This window comes from Myotis yumanensis, unplaced genomic scaffold, assembly GCF_028538775.1.
Source record: "Myotis yumanensis isolate MYYU_CA2020_CCGP unplaced genomic scaffold, mMyoYum1.0.hap1 SCAF_12, whole genome shotgun sequence".
NCBI lineage: Eukaryota > Metazoa > Chordata > Mammalia > Chiroptera > Vespertilionidae > Myotis > Myotis yumanensis.
Window position 1 is genome coordinate 44,260,863 of NW_027223763.1, and position 14,843 is coordinate 44,275,705.

A 14,843-nucleotide genomic window follows, 5' to 3' on the forward strand; every position below is an offset into this window, starting at 1 on the left:
GTAGTAAATCTATTCAGTAAAGATGTATTTTTAGCAAGTCATCTGTTCCTGAATGATCCTGTAATACTTAAGTTCTTTTAAATTATTTTTCAAAACATCATATTGTTGACCTTTTGGAGGCTTTGTTTACATATAAATTTGGGGCTATTGGCTGTGAGCTGGTGCAGTATAAAAAAGATTTGTCAAGGAAATTAGAAACCAGTTTTGACTTTCAGACCTAAACAGAACTAATGGTAGTTTCACAAAGTAACTCTTGTTTTTAATGCATTTACTTCTCAAGAAAACTAGAAATCTTCACTCAAAGCTATATTTTACTACCTCTAGGCAGTCCAGAAGTATCACATATAAAAATGCTACAACTCTCCAAAATAGCCCAGCCAGTGGGCTCCGTGTACTGTGGGTTGTCCTATGCACCAAGAGGTCACCCATTGGATTCCTGGTCAGGGCACATGCCCAGGGTTGCGGGCTTATTCCCCAGTGAGGGGGCATGCAGGAGGCAGCCAATCAATATTTCTACCTCTCTCCCTCCCTCTCTTTGAAATCAATAAAAACATTAAAAAAACCCACATCTCTCCAAAATAAAAATCTGCCAACACATACAACTCTGTTAAGAATATGACATGTGATAATCATATTATAGCCAAAGAGATAAATACCCTGTTCTATGCACATATGAAGGCTATACAAACCTAAAAAAATAATAAATGCATACTAACATTTATTTTCTCTGTATATCAGCCTAACATTTCCCTTATGTAACCACCCCCTCCCTAAGACAACTCCACAAAATGACTAAAACCAATGTCTGCTATTCAAAAGGACATTCTCTAATATCTGCTTATACACCATTAAGTCAGATGACTTCCATTTATAAGGTTTAAAAAATGGACATTTTGACATTCTATTCTACTGTACAGGCAAGGAAGTAAAACTTTTTAGCAAAAAAAAATACACACACACACACACACACACACACACACACACACATATACACACATATATACCTCCCCAAAGGAATCCTCATCTCTGCTTAAAGACTGTGGCTTTTGCTTATATTTCAAAAAAGACAAAAAATAATTTTGGTGCTAATTAATCCAACATATCCAAAAGATTAAGGTTCAATCCTATAACTTAATATACCATAAGAAAGGAACCCTTTTAAATAACACCATTGTAGGCACAACTTCAGTAAGGGTGTCCTTTTCTGCAGAAACAAGCTGCATTTTTTAAATTTAAAAAAAAGGAAAGAAAACACTGTTGTTGACCAAAGTGGAAATAAATCTAGTGTCAAAGATGTCAGATGACATTATAAAAAAAAAAAAAAAAGCAGCAGGCATTTCTTTCCAATGGATCGGTTATAAATCTAACACTATTTTAGCTTTTAAAAAACGATATTGCATAATGTCAGTCTACTTATTTTGCTGGTCTTTTTCAAGCCAAACTGTTTTCTGACTGAATTGTTTCAACAGCTTGTGCAATATGACAAAAGAACCAAGAAGAAACCTCTTCCTTGACCTTTTCTCTGTAACTTCATTCATTGATTTTATTGCATTAAATGCTGTCACATTTGTAGAACTGAAAAGAACAATGTCAGTAGCCTCGGTGTCAAGTCCTAAGAATAGAGAGCTGTCATTGAAGTTGTCCAATTCTTTGCCCATGATTAAAAAATGAATATTTCAGATCAATGGGTGACAATCCCATTAGGGTGATAGCCCATGATATCAATTACCACTTCAGTTTCAATTTGGCTGGCTGGCCACAGGGTACCATTTTTCAGCTTTACTTGTGATGGGCTGGCTCTGTGAAGCATGACACCCTTAAATTGCTGCCCATTATCCAAGTGTCATTACTTGTACTGCTTCAGAATTCTCTGAATCACAAGCACCTACTGAGGTCAAGCTTTGCAACCCGAGGAATTGGACAAGTTGGCAAATTCTTTATATAAAGGAAAAGTTATTTATCTGGCATCTGACTTAGAAAATCTAAAGTTTCCATTATCCTGACAGTATGTCAGTTTTATGTAGGTATATTGATTTAATAATTTAAGAGGTTTTATCAAGGTGGCAGGGGGTTAAACGTTTACTGTGTTTGCATTATTCAGAATGCTGCTTTGATTTTCTGGCCTCCATCACACCGATAATAGATTCTACTTAACTCCTCTCCATATCCAAATATACACATAAAATTATTCTTATAATCATAAATACATAAAGAGTTTGACTTTAGGTATGGCACTTTAAGTCTATCAATAAAACAATTAAATCTTAACTGCTATCTATCCCATAAAATCCCAAATTTGGCTAAAAATTTATATAGGAAATGAATTTAAACATGCCAGAAATAATCATTCAGAATGAAGAATTTGAAGGTTGGCTTTTTTTTTCTTTCTTCATCAACATTTTGCTAGAAATGTTAGATTTCAGAACAGTAGGAATTTTTCTGAGTAAAACTGTAATATCTGGGATCTTACTTTGATTCTTAGGACTATTATTAATAAATTTGGACTTAAAAATCTAATAAGGAATTATCTCTCAAACTTCTCAAATTAGGGTGCTCTACCCCTGACGGAATTGAAGAGCCAGAGAAAGGGTATTGATAACCATTTGATGAGACTGCCATAGATTTCTAGAGCATCATTTTAATAAAGGTTTGGAAGAAAAACAAGTTTTTTCAAATTAACATGTTTAATATATTGTAGGACAGAATACAGAAAACAGACAGAAAACAGACATAAATTGTTAAACGTTAAATTTAAACTTTTAAAAAATTATTATACTGGGCACTATCCATATCCCCAGATTGGAACTGTGAGATGGAGAATAACTTCATTCTCTTCTTTCACTTGGAAGGTTGAGAAACATGACTTTACTTTATGTAACAACATACTTTTTAAAATCTTTTTTTTTTTTACATTTTGATAGACTACATGAAAAAAAATTTTTTTGCCTTTTTTTTAATTGCTTAAAATTACAAAGAGTACTTTTTAAAATCTTGCTAAGTGCATTTTATAAATTGAAGCCCATTAACGTGCATCTGAGGACCTTGGTAGTACCAAAAACATTCAGAGGAGGATGCCTTTTAATGAAGAGCTGCTCTTCACTAAAACTATGTATAAATCCTGGTTTCTTGAAAATAGGGTGAAGCAGTATTGTTTTTTAAAGCTCAATTACCTACAGCATTGCAGTTTAACAAGAAAAACAAGCTCTCATATGCTTTATCAAGCCCAGTTTCCTCTATCAATCAGAAAAACTTATCAACATGGGGGCTGAACCCTACTGAGGAGTTATACACACCCTAACTTTATCCTGTAATATCCTTATTACAAAATATTATACCTCCAACTTTTATCACATCAAGCCAAAGTAATAGAAAATAATTAATTCAAAAGCACAAAATAATAATTTAAAAACACACAAATTTTATCTATTATTTGGGATATTTAAAAATACAAAAGATTTTGTCAAGGAAATTTTCAAACAGACACAAATGCAGAGAAAATAATATAATCAATGCCCACATACCCAGCTCTTAACAAATAATCAGCAACTCCTAGCAACCTTTCAACTTACTTTTAATCCATATTTTGAGTCCACAACAGTTATGATACCTACAAAGAAATAAATCATTTAGTCACCTTTATACTTGAGAATAAAAATTAAAACTAATCTATTTCAGCATATAAATGTGACTCAATAAAGTATATTTTTCTCTTGCTAAGGCTGCAATTTAATTCAATTCCATTAATAAGTGCATGCATTTTCAAATGTGTACTGAGTCTCTAGCACTATTTGAAGGTATTAGAATATAAAATAAATAAATTTTTTAAATTAAATAAACAAGCTTTTAATAATAATCCAAAATATTATGAGACAAATTTTAATTTCATCATATAAAGTAAAATGTGACAAATTACACAAGACACTTTATTTCTAGTTTATTTTCACATAATCAAATTTGAGAATCTTAACATTTAAATTATTGTTTAATAAACCTAATCTCTCACTAAATCTAACTCACACAAATGTTATACATAATATGAGCCTAAATCTCCAAATGATCAGTTAGTTTGACTATCTCTGAATTTATATGCTAGATAACTTTTTCATAGGATAACAGTAGAATGAATTTGTTGATGCCTTAATAATTCAACCAGCTGTATGCCACAAATATTAGAGCCAAATAACAGGGTCCAGCTTCAATGATTCTTAAATGATTTCACCGCTTAGTCTATGAAAGACCTGGTTTAAAAAAAGGTGAAGAGATGTGGGGAAAAGGGTAGGGCACAACAGAGGAGAGGCAGACAACACATAATAAGACATAAATCAAACAACAGAGGATATAGGAAATCAACCTAGTATTTTGAAAGGAAACTCTTAGTCGAAGCACTAAATTGGGAGTTGAGATTAGGATCTGACATCCAAAAAAATGAAATAAAATAAAAAATAAACAAAATATCTGACATCTAATTCTACCATTGTCTGGGGCATTAGAATTTGTATGAACAAAGACTTTCTTCATCATCAAACTAAACAAGTTTAAAAAGAGTAAGAATGTAAGGAATTAAAATCACAACATAAAGAATAAAAATCATCTTAACCATACAATATTTTACTTGAAAACAAAATTCTTATTTAAACTTACCATCAAGATAAATATCAACCCCTAATTCATCATCAATCCAAAACATAGAAGCTACAGCACCTGAAAATATAAATAGTCATCAAATAAAAATATTTCTCCACACTGAGAAACACAGTTCTATCTGTAATTTTTTTTAAAATATATTTTATTGATTTTTTTACAGAGAGAAGGGAGAGGGACAGTGAGCTAGAAACATCGATGAGAGAGAAACATCGACCAGCTGCCTCCTGCACACCTCCCACTGGGGATGTGCCCGCAACCAAGGCACATGCCCTTGACCGGAATCGAACCTGGGACCCTTCAGTCCGCAGGCCGATGCTCTATCCACTGAGCCAAACCGGTTTGGCAGTCTGTAATTTTTTAATTTGCCCCAACAAAATAAGCGGGCAAACACGTACACAAATTAAATATGGGTTTCCAATCTTATGGGAATTACAGTGATAGAACCTTTTACTATCTATATCCATTTCTTCCCCTCTCCCTTTACTAGTATCTTAAAAAACAATAGACCAACTTTTATCAAATAATAAACCCAACACCAAGCTTCTACCAATGATATAATAATTTACCAACAGATATTATCAAATAATTTGAGCAATATGGCTGTGTGCACAAAGAACGTATTTTTATTTTGTCTCTCCTGAAAATAATAATCATATAGTTCAAAAATACTAAATTATATCTCTAAAGGAAAGCAAAAGAAAACATAGATAATTCCTAAGTCAATTGTCAAAAAAAAAAAATATTTGTAAGTTCTATAGAAGAAAAAGAACAAGAAGAAATCCTTAACTATTTATTTAATACTGATATAAAATCTGGGTTTGAGGAAAAATAATTTCTAAATAAGAAATTAAAACTTGTTTTTAACAGAAACTGGTTCAGTACCAATCCACACACCCTGATTAGTTTGCCACAACACAAGGAAAAGAAAACTGACAGCAAAGAAAGTATTTGATCTTTCAAAGCATCACAGGTCCAGTTAGTGACAGGGCTGTCTAAAAGAATGAGTACTGGGGGAAAACAAGGATAACCGAACTTGTTCCAATGTCTAAAACTGTCCACCTACCCTGACGAGATGTGGTCCCCCAAGCATCACTCTGTGTCAACAATGAAATACCTGTCAGCTGTTTACAATGATTACTCATGCAAGATATAGCAAGGGCCCCAAGATCTAATGGTTTCCTGATACCTATTGATTTTTTTCCCAAAAACTTAATAGTTTTCCAATTTGACTGAAATAGGATTTGTGAGTAACAGGGGCTGAATCAATGTCTGTCCCTTTCAAGGAAATTACTTTACCATGACAATTATTTAGCTTAGAACTGGAGAATGTCAGTCTCCTAAATGGGAAACAACTGAATTGCCAATACAAATTTTCTTCACTTACTTGGCTAACAACATGATTTTAATTAACGAGGGGGGGAAAGTAAGTCTATTGTGAGTATCACTACTCCAAACAATAAATCATAAAAAAGTATTAATTTTTTCAACTTAGTATAATTCCTAACATTATACATAAATCATCTTCATTTTGAAAAAATTCACTAATCTCTATTCAGATAGCTTATAAGTCCTCGATAGTTAGGATCTCCGTAGTGTTAAGTTGAACTACAAGAATGTATTAGAGCTTTTAAGCAAAATCGGATGGCTATCTGTGGTATAATACTTACCAGGCTACACAAGAAAGAACTATTTCAAATTTAGATGCAGGAGTTTAGGAGAAGAAAAGATGAGAGAATAAAGTTAGTCAGTGGTTCTCAAACCAGGGTGCTTTTTCTCCCCCAGGGAACATTTGGCAATGTCTGGAGATATTTTTAGTTGTCTTATCTAGGGTACTGCTACTGGCATGTAGTGGGTAGAAACCAGGAATGCTGTTAAACTTCCTGCAATGCACAAGACAGTCTCCTACAACAAAGAATCATCTAGCCCAAAATGTCATTTGTGCAAAGGTTAAGAAATCCTGATTTAGATTATAGAATCTCCCTTTTCAAAACCTAACAAAATGAAAAATAAGATAAAAATTTAAAAGCCAGATTTTGGCAGCAGCAATCAAATACACAACCTCCTTCCATAAGTTTTGAAGAGTGGTGGTTAAAATAAGAAACAGAAAGTTCTATGTAACTTTTGATAGTTCTTAATTCTACTCTCACACCCAGTAAGAGGTTATAGGGAACTAGTTTACAAAGTCCTAACACTTAACAGAAATAGCTTTCAAAATGACAAGGAGGAGGAATAAGCAATATGGAAAAAGTCAACAACAAAAATTTCAAAGGTAAAAGTTTCCTGTCATCTGCACATTTGTGGGAGAGGGAGTCACTTTCTAGGGCTCAGAGTAAAATGAAGTGAAAGGTCTTAAGCTCAAGGATGTCCCCACACAAGGTATGTGATACATACTCATGAGTAATTAGAGCAAACCCAGGAGGGGGGTGCACTTGGATAAATGGTGGTGGACAGAGACTTGACTTGGGAATACCGTGTACAGATGAAGTGTTATAGAACTGTCCATCTAAAACCTGTAAAATTTTATTAACCAGCATCACCCAAATAAATTTAATAAAAAATTGAGTGGATAAACAAATTGTGGTATATTATTCACTAATATATTGGAATTGAGCAATTCAAGGAATAAAAAAATTTTTTAAAAGCACTTGGATTTCCAGAGAGCTGAGCCTAAAAGTCACATTGTCCATCTAGCACTCTCAGTCTCCCCTTCCCCCCTACTCCGAACAATACCCAGTTTTCAAACTGGAGCTCAGGAAAAAAACAAAACAAATGTAAGTAAAATGGGTAGAGTATATTACTGAACTTCAAAAATTACATTTTTCCCTAACCGGTTTGGCTCAATGGATAGAGTGTTGGCCTGCGGACTCAAGGGTCCCAGGTTCGATTCCAGTCAAGAGCATGTACCTTGGTTGCAGGCACATTCCCAGTAGGGAGTGTGCAGGAGGCAGCTGATCGATGATTCTCTCTCATCGATGTTTCTAACTCTCTATCCCTCTCCCTTCCTCTCTGTAAGAAATCAATAAAATATATGTTTTTTTAAAAATTACATTTTTCAGGCATTTTGGATGAAAAAGCAAGTCACTTTCAAGGAGGCAGAAAAAAAAATCAGACTTTTCTACAGCAACATTCATTGCCCCAATATAATAAAATAATGACCAGAAAGTTCTAATGAAAATTTTCCCTAAAAATATTGCCTTTAGCCAAGTAGTCTTTTGAGAATAAAACAACAGGCAGACATTCTCAAACATTGAAGGAAACAATAAGCATTGAAACTCAAAAAATAGAGCATTGACAAATCCTTCCTCATGAAATAAAAAAAAAATTCTGTACAAGGAGATTCAACCAATCAAAAAAATACTGAGATTTTGGAGCTACATTTGCTACGTTCTGAGGGAAAAAAATTGTGATCTGAAAAATCTTGAACCTAGCCAAGTAATCCTTCAAGTAGAAAAACAAAACACAAGTATTCTCAAGCAATTAAGTATGCAAAAACTCAGGTATACAACACCTATAGCTTGAAAACATAACCTGACCATGAAATTCAGTCAATCAAGAGAATGATCAACTAAGGAATGAGAAGCCACAATACTGGCAATGAGAACTAAAACTGCTTAAACAGAAAACTAAATAAAGTAGAACAGTATGTAAATATTAGAAACCTTGACAACATAGCACAGAATACAATAAACCTAAACCAGGAGGTGGGAAAAAGTTGAAGGGTATAATTCCCTCATCTTTTATTCCAGAGAGCCAATAGATAATGCTCTCAAAATTGAAATGTGTAGTTTAAAAAACAACTTGTCCAATTTGTTTGTGTTCTTTAAAATCTTTTCCTTTTTACTTAATTCACATCGTTTGCAATCAAGAAGCATTTACCTGATATTCAGCAATTCCTTCACTTCTTTTAAATTCAAGTAAAACTAAATAATCCTACATAATAAAAGGCTAATATGCAAATTGCCCCCTCACCCGGGAGTTTGTCCAGGGGGCAGGGCCATCCCTCGAACTACCCGCAGACCCTCCCCCCGAATGGCCCCACTCACCGCAATCGGGGGCGGGGCCAGCTGGACCCCATCCGTGCACTGGGCCTCTAGTTATTTCAGAATAGCACAAGGAATGAGATCCCATTTTATAAAATATTTCTGCATATTTATACAGTTTTCAGAAGTGCATAGAACAGGGCTTCCTAGACTTACGAATTTACTAGAGGCACAGTGCACGAAATTGTGCATGGGTGGGGTCCTTAGGCCTGGCTAGCGATCAGGGCCAATCAGATTTCCCACCTCCCCGCCCCTTCCTTCCTTGGCCGCCCACACGCTGCCACCGTGCAATTCCCCACTTCCCCCCTCCTCCATCCATCACCACTCACTTCTGCCGCCACCCACCCCTGGTTCCCTGGCCCCAATTGGGCAATCAGGGCCTGCTAGCTGGGGGAGGGACCAAGAGGTTGGCCAGCAAGCCCCACCCTGATCTGGGTAGGGGGAGGGGGGCAATCAGGGGCATGTCCAGTTGGGGGTAGGGGCCGCGGGAGGTTTGGGGGTTCAATCAGGGTCCTGATCGGGCCAGTTGGCTGCCGCAGTGCATTCCGGTCATTCCAGTTTTTCTGGTCGCTTGGCTTTTATAAATATAGAAAGAATCACCTGGAGGTTGCTAGGCCCCGCCCTTAGAGATTCTGAATCAGTAGATCTATGATGGGGTTCAAGAATCTGCTCTTTTTGGCCCTAACTGGTGTGGCTCAGTGGGTAGAGCATCAGCCTGCGGACTGAAGGGTTCCAGGTTTGATTCTAGTCCAGAGCACATGCCCTGGTTGCAGGCTTGATCCCCAGTAGTGGGTGTGCAGGAGGCAGCCAATCAATGATTCTCTCTCATCATTGATTGCCGGGAGCCGGTCCATCCTTGCTGTTTCAAGGGACCTGGCGTATATGGCATACTGTTCTTAATATGTTTGCTCCCCTTCTTGGCGCTATGTGTTTTAACCAAAGTCACCTCTCCGAGAAAGGTTGTTTCCCCAGGTAGGAATTTTTCCCTGAGGTTAGGGAGGGGATACAACCCCTTAATTAAGTGCCAGGCGGGTAGTTAAGCTACATAATCTTTACTCCCTGGAATGGAGATAAGAAACGCCCTAACCTTTGTAATAGAAATTGACAGGATTAAAATCGGCTGGTATAAATACGGATATAACAAGACAATAATCATCAGATCCTAACCAGAACCTAGCCAGAGAACATGGCAAAAGATCCTGGACAGAACCTGGCTACAGAACTTCACTGGAGAACCTAGACAGAACATGGCAAAAGAACCTGGATAGAACCTGGCTAAAGAACCTGGTGACTGAACCTGGCTGGAGAACCTGGAGAACCTGGCTGGAGAACCTAGCGAGAGAACATGGCACCAGAACTTGGTTGGAGATCCTGACCAGAACTTCGCTGGAGATCCTGGCTAGAGAACCCAACTCTGCTGATGAACTGAACACTGCCTTCATGTCATTACTTCCTCGCCGACTCCGTCCACACCTTGGGGAACCCCTGGACCTGCTGGGGCAGGACCCCAGCAATTGATGTTTCTGTCTCTCCCTCTTCCTTCCTCTCTGAAATCAATAAAAATACCTATATATAGAAAACTCTAATATGCAAATAGACCGAACGGCGGAACAACTGGTCACTATGACTTGCGCTGACCACCAGGGGGCATGTGTAGAACATGGCAGGCATCGGCAGCAGGTGGCAGAGCGTGGAACATGGCGGGCATTGGCCTTAGTGAGATGGTGGAGCAGGTGAACCGGGGCGCCAGACCAAAATGGGGCGCCGGTCACTGTCATCAGGGAGAGCCTCTGGTGGTTACTGAAAATTCTTTGCTCCCACGTGCTGCAGTCCTGCCCGGCGCTCGCACCTGCTGCCAGTGCCTGCCCCGCTTGCACCCATTGCCAGCGCTGGAGCCATTGCTCGCACTCGTTGCCAGCGCCCCGCACTGGTCCCGATCATTCGGTGCTGTCAGTGGGCGGGAGCAGCGGCTGCGGGCCCTGATCATCCCTTAGGGCTTCTCCACCTCCCCCTGCTCCTGAGGGACGATTGGGGCCAGCAGCGGCTTCTCGCACCAGCTGCTGGTGACAGCCCTGCTTGCACCCGCTGCTGGCGCCAACCCCAATCGCTCAGTGCTGTCAGCAGGTGGGAGCAGAGCTGGCACCGTCAGCGCATGGGAGGGGCAACGGTGGGAGCGGGGCTGCCAGCAGACAGGGGACCAGGGGCTGTGGCAGGAGGGGCTGGGCAGGAGCTCGGAGGATGGGCTGAGACCTGCCCCCATGCCCACTGCAGCCTTGCGGCCCACAGTTCCTTTCAAGGTGTACGAATTCGTGTACTGGGCTCCTAGTATTAAATAAAAAAAAGAATCTGCTCCTTTCACAAACTCCTAACTGAGGCCAATACTATCATTCAACCGTAGTGAGTAGCTTGGCACGGAGAAATCCTAGGAATGAAATTTACCTACTTGAATTTCAATGTACTGAAACACAGGATGATTTTATTTTAAACTTCATATTTTCTTAGGTATTCTTTAATTTTTAAAAATAATGAATGTTTAATTTTTACCCAAACAATAAAAATCATTATTCTAAAAAAAAGTTAGAAGAAACATTAACCCATTTATATCTCTAATTTGTACAAAAGTTTTATCTGAGATTTTTAACTTTTTATTCTTCCTCTGAAAAGCTGAACGATGTTTTATCAAACTCATCTACTCTCAAAAGGAAAGTTACAAGAGGCCCTAGCTGGTTTGGCTCAGTGGATAGAGCATCAGCCTATGGACTGAAGGCCCTGGGTTCAATTCCAGTCAAGGGCACATGCCCATGTTGCGGGTTCAATCCCCAGTAGGGAGCATGCAGGAGGCAGCCAATCAATGATTCTCTCTCATTATTGATGTTTCTGTCTCTCACTCCCTTCCTCTTCCTCTCTGAAATCAATAAAAATATTTTTTAAAAACATGTTTTTAAAAGTATATTTTAAAAATAAAAGAATGTCACATAGACCTCGTTTTCAAAAAAAAAAAAGTTACAAGTTTTTCTAGTGTTACAATGAAAGATACTGATATTTGCTATTTTAAAAAGAGGCATATATTTTCCTATCATTCTAGATCTAAGTAAATTTAATATTTAACACTAATGTAATAATTCAAGTTGTATCATTGGTCAAACCTATTGGAAATGTATGAAATGTATAAAAAACTCAGGCCTTCCATAAGGACCAAAACAGCCCATTCAATACTAGTTTGAAAACATGAGGGCAATGTTATTATATAATACTTCTAAGTATAATAACATTTATTACGTTTGAACCTTCAGTATACTACAATATTTCTTTTAAATAATTATGACCCTTTTAATAAATTATCCCCAAACCTTACTTTAATATAGTGTTATGGTCCAATGCCATAGATCCAGATCAAAAAGAAATAATGGTATAGATCAGACTTTCAAAACAAAATGGTATGAGTTGGACTTGGAAAAGGTTCTGCAAAGTAGGAATAAAAATGTTACCTAAAAGTTATTTGGGAACCCTGGCCGGTGTGGCTCAGTTGGTTGGAGCATCATCTTATACATTGAAAGACTGCCAGTTAGATTCCTGGGCAGGGCACATACCTAGGTTGCTGGTTCGATCCTAGTTCGGGTGCGTATGGGAGGCAACAAATCAATGTTTCTCTCTCACATTGATGTTTCTTTCTCTCTCTAAAAAAATAAAACATATATATTTTTAAAAAGTTATTTGGGTAAGAAGGAAATAAACCCACTGACAGAAACAGGTAGACTTTGTGTAGCAGCTTTCAATAGGGAAGTTTATATATAATTCCATTCAAAGGTAAAAATTTCATGAATAACCAATCTATACCAGGAGAAAGGCTTGGTTTAACTCTACACCTTATTAATAGTATTAGAGGCACGATGCACGAAATTCGTGTAAGAATAGGCCTTCCTTCCCCCGCTGCCAGCACTGGCTTCCCTCTGGCACCCAGGACCCAGACTGGCTTCCCTCTGGCCGCCTGCCGGCACCCGGGACCCAGGCTGGCTTCCCTCCGGCTGCCCACCAGCACCCAGAACCCAAGCTTCCCTCTGGCCCTGGCTTCATCTGGAAGGACGTCTGGAATGATGTCCGGTCCAATTAGCATATTACCCTTTTATTATTATGGATTTACCCCCAAAATTATTTTAAGTTTAGTAGCAGAAAAACAAAATGCTAACAATAATTTATAGGAATAAGTATTATGAAAATTAGAATCCAAAAGCTCCTGAGTAGCTACAAATGACCCTCTAAGAAAACTGGATTGGAAATAATCAGAAATACTAGTAAGATCTTGTGAGGGTATAACTAATCAAATATAAACTTAAAAGTAAAATGATTCTATTTTTCCTAAATTTCCATATTTTTAACAATTTTTGTTTCTATTAAAAACCCTGAAACAATCAATAAAACTTCAAATTCTATTTTCAGATTAAAAGTACTAAGTACTTTGATTGTGATTCATCTTCTAAAGAACATGACAACACATATTTTTCCTCTTAACCAAAAAAATGTTTTTAAATCTAGAATAAAGCTTTAAAACTCATTTTAGAGATTTCTCTAGTATATTTATTTTAAAATATTTAAGAACTATATTATGGTTACTAATAATACTGTTTCTTACCAGGATCTGCTAGTCCCGTGGTCTCTAACAGTATGTAATCAAATTTCCCCTTCTTCTGCATCAAATTTTCAATAGCTCTAAGACCATTGTCCCTGGAGAATACCAAAATATACTATTAGGTATTGGCCTAAATATTTTAAAGCAATCATTACAAAAATTAAAAAATATATTCAGCAATCTGAGACAAAAATATCTTTAGGCATGTGAAAATTTAACTCACTCCCAAACTTCTAACAAAATGTCCATCCAATATTTACCAGTGAAGGAAAAAAATAGATGCATATACACTGATAAATAAAAAGAAATCAAATACATGATAAGTTAATACTTAATTTTACTAAAATTAAAAGCAGAGGAAATGTTTGCTATACCTGACTATAAAATAAGTCAGAATCTATTATTTTTACATCTTTTGAAAAAAGTCAACATCCAAAATAATAATAAATTTGTGAATTACAGTAGTTTAATATAACAGCTAGAAGGATACTACTAGTAAATACCATTTATCTCTGTTTTAAATTAGAGTACCAGGTTTTTTTCCTTATAACATAAAAAGTACAAGAAAATAATTAATAGATGCATTTTTGTTGTTTAAGAAAACCTATTATGACTTTAGCCTTGTTAATACATTTGACTCAAAGTTAAACACCTAAGATAGTAAATGATGTAGAAGAAATTTAATTCACTAGAATATACAAAACTCAGTGCAGTTGTTAATTTTCCTAGTTCACTCAACAAATAATTGAGTGACTGCTATGTGTCCTTTTCTAAGATCTGTGGTATATTAGTGAATAAAATAGATAGTCCTTGGAAAGAACTATAACTGGTGGAAAATAATGTGAGGATTTTCTCTTTTTTTTAATAGTCATTCATTTTTGTTTTTAGAGGATGCAGTCTTGGAACAAAGACCAATGACTTACTCAACTCAGGCCATTTTTCACAGATAAAATGAGACTTTCATGCACCACAGAGATCAAATAAACCCTGATATCAAAAAAAACTCAATAAAAGGACCAAAGTATTAGAGCATGTAGAAAAAGAAATAAGATAGCAAGAAACACTTTAAGTCTATTTTCTATTTGAAAATACAATGAAGCAGACTGTGTAAATTCAGTAAAATTACACAAGAAAATCAAAGCTAGAAATATAATCAGTTAACATTTATAGTAAACCAACAATCACACTGTAAACACACTCCTCACTTTACTGAACAGCACAGGCAACCATTTCTAAGTTCCAGCCATTCTTCGTAGAGCTCTCCACCTTGGCTCACAGCTAAAGATTTCTCCACTGCACTTCCTGAAATAATTAATAAAAAGTACTCTTTAGATTATGCTCACTAGCAACCAAAAAAAACCCCACCTATATATATAAAAGGATAAGTGACCGACTGTCCGACTGACTAGCTGGTACATATGATGTGCACTGGCAATCCTATATAATAAAAAGCTAATATGCAAATTGACTGAATGGCAGATGACCGGTCGCTATGATGCGCATTGACCACCAGGGGGGCAGACACTCAACGC

The 14,843-nt window shown here is 36.8% G+C and overlaps 1 protein-coding gene across 2 annotated transcripts in view; it reads right to left on the minus strand.

Annotated features, from left to right (window-relative positions):
• The window catches only part of LOC139021213 (zinc-regulated GTPase metalloprotein activator 1C), a 52,325-nt gene that overhangs the window by 30,498 nt on the left and 6,984 nt on the right, over positions 1-14,843 (minus strand). The window contains exons 3-6 of one of the 2 annotated variants that reach the window (XM_070431547.1): positions 14,517-14,613; positions 13,315-13,406; positions 4,642-4,701; positions 3,570-3,607 (exon numbers count right to left, since the gene is read on the minus strand). In XM_070431547.1, coding sequence (XP_070287648.1) covers positions 3,570-3,607; positions 4,642-4,701; positions 13,315-13,406; positions 14,517-14,613 — 287 coding nt within the window. The remainder of the gene's footprint in view (positions 1-3,569; positions 3,608-4,641; positions 4,702-13,314; positions 13,407-14,516; positions 14,614-14,843) is intronic. The other variant, XM_070431548.1, reaches the window with a different exon arrangement.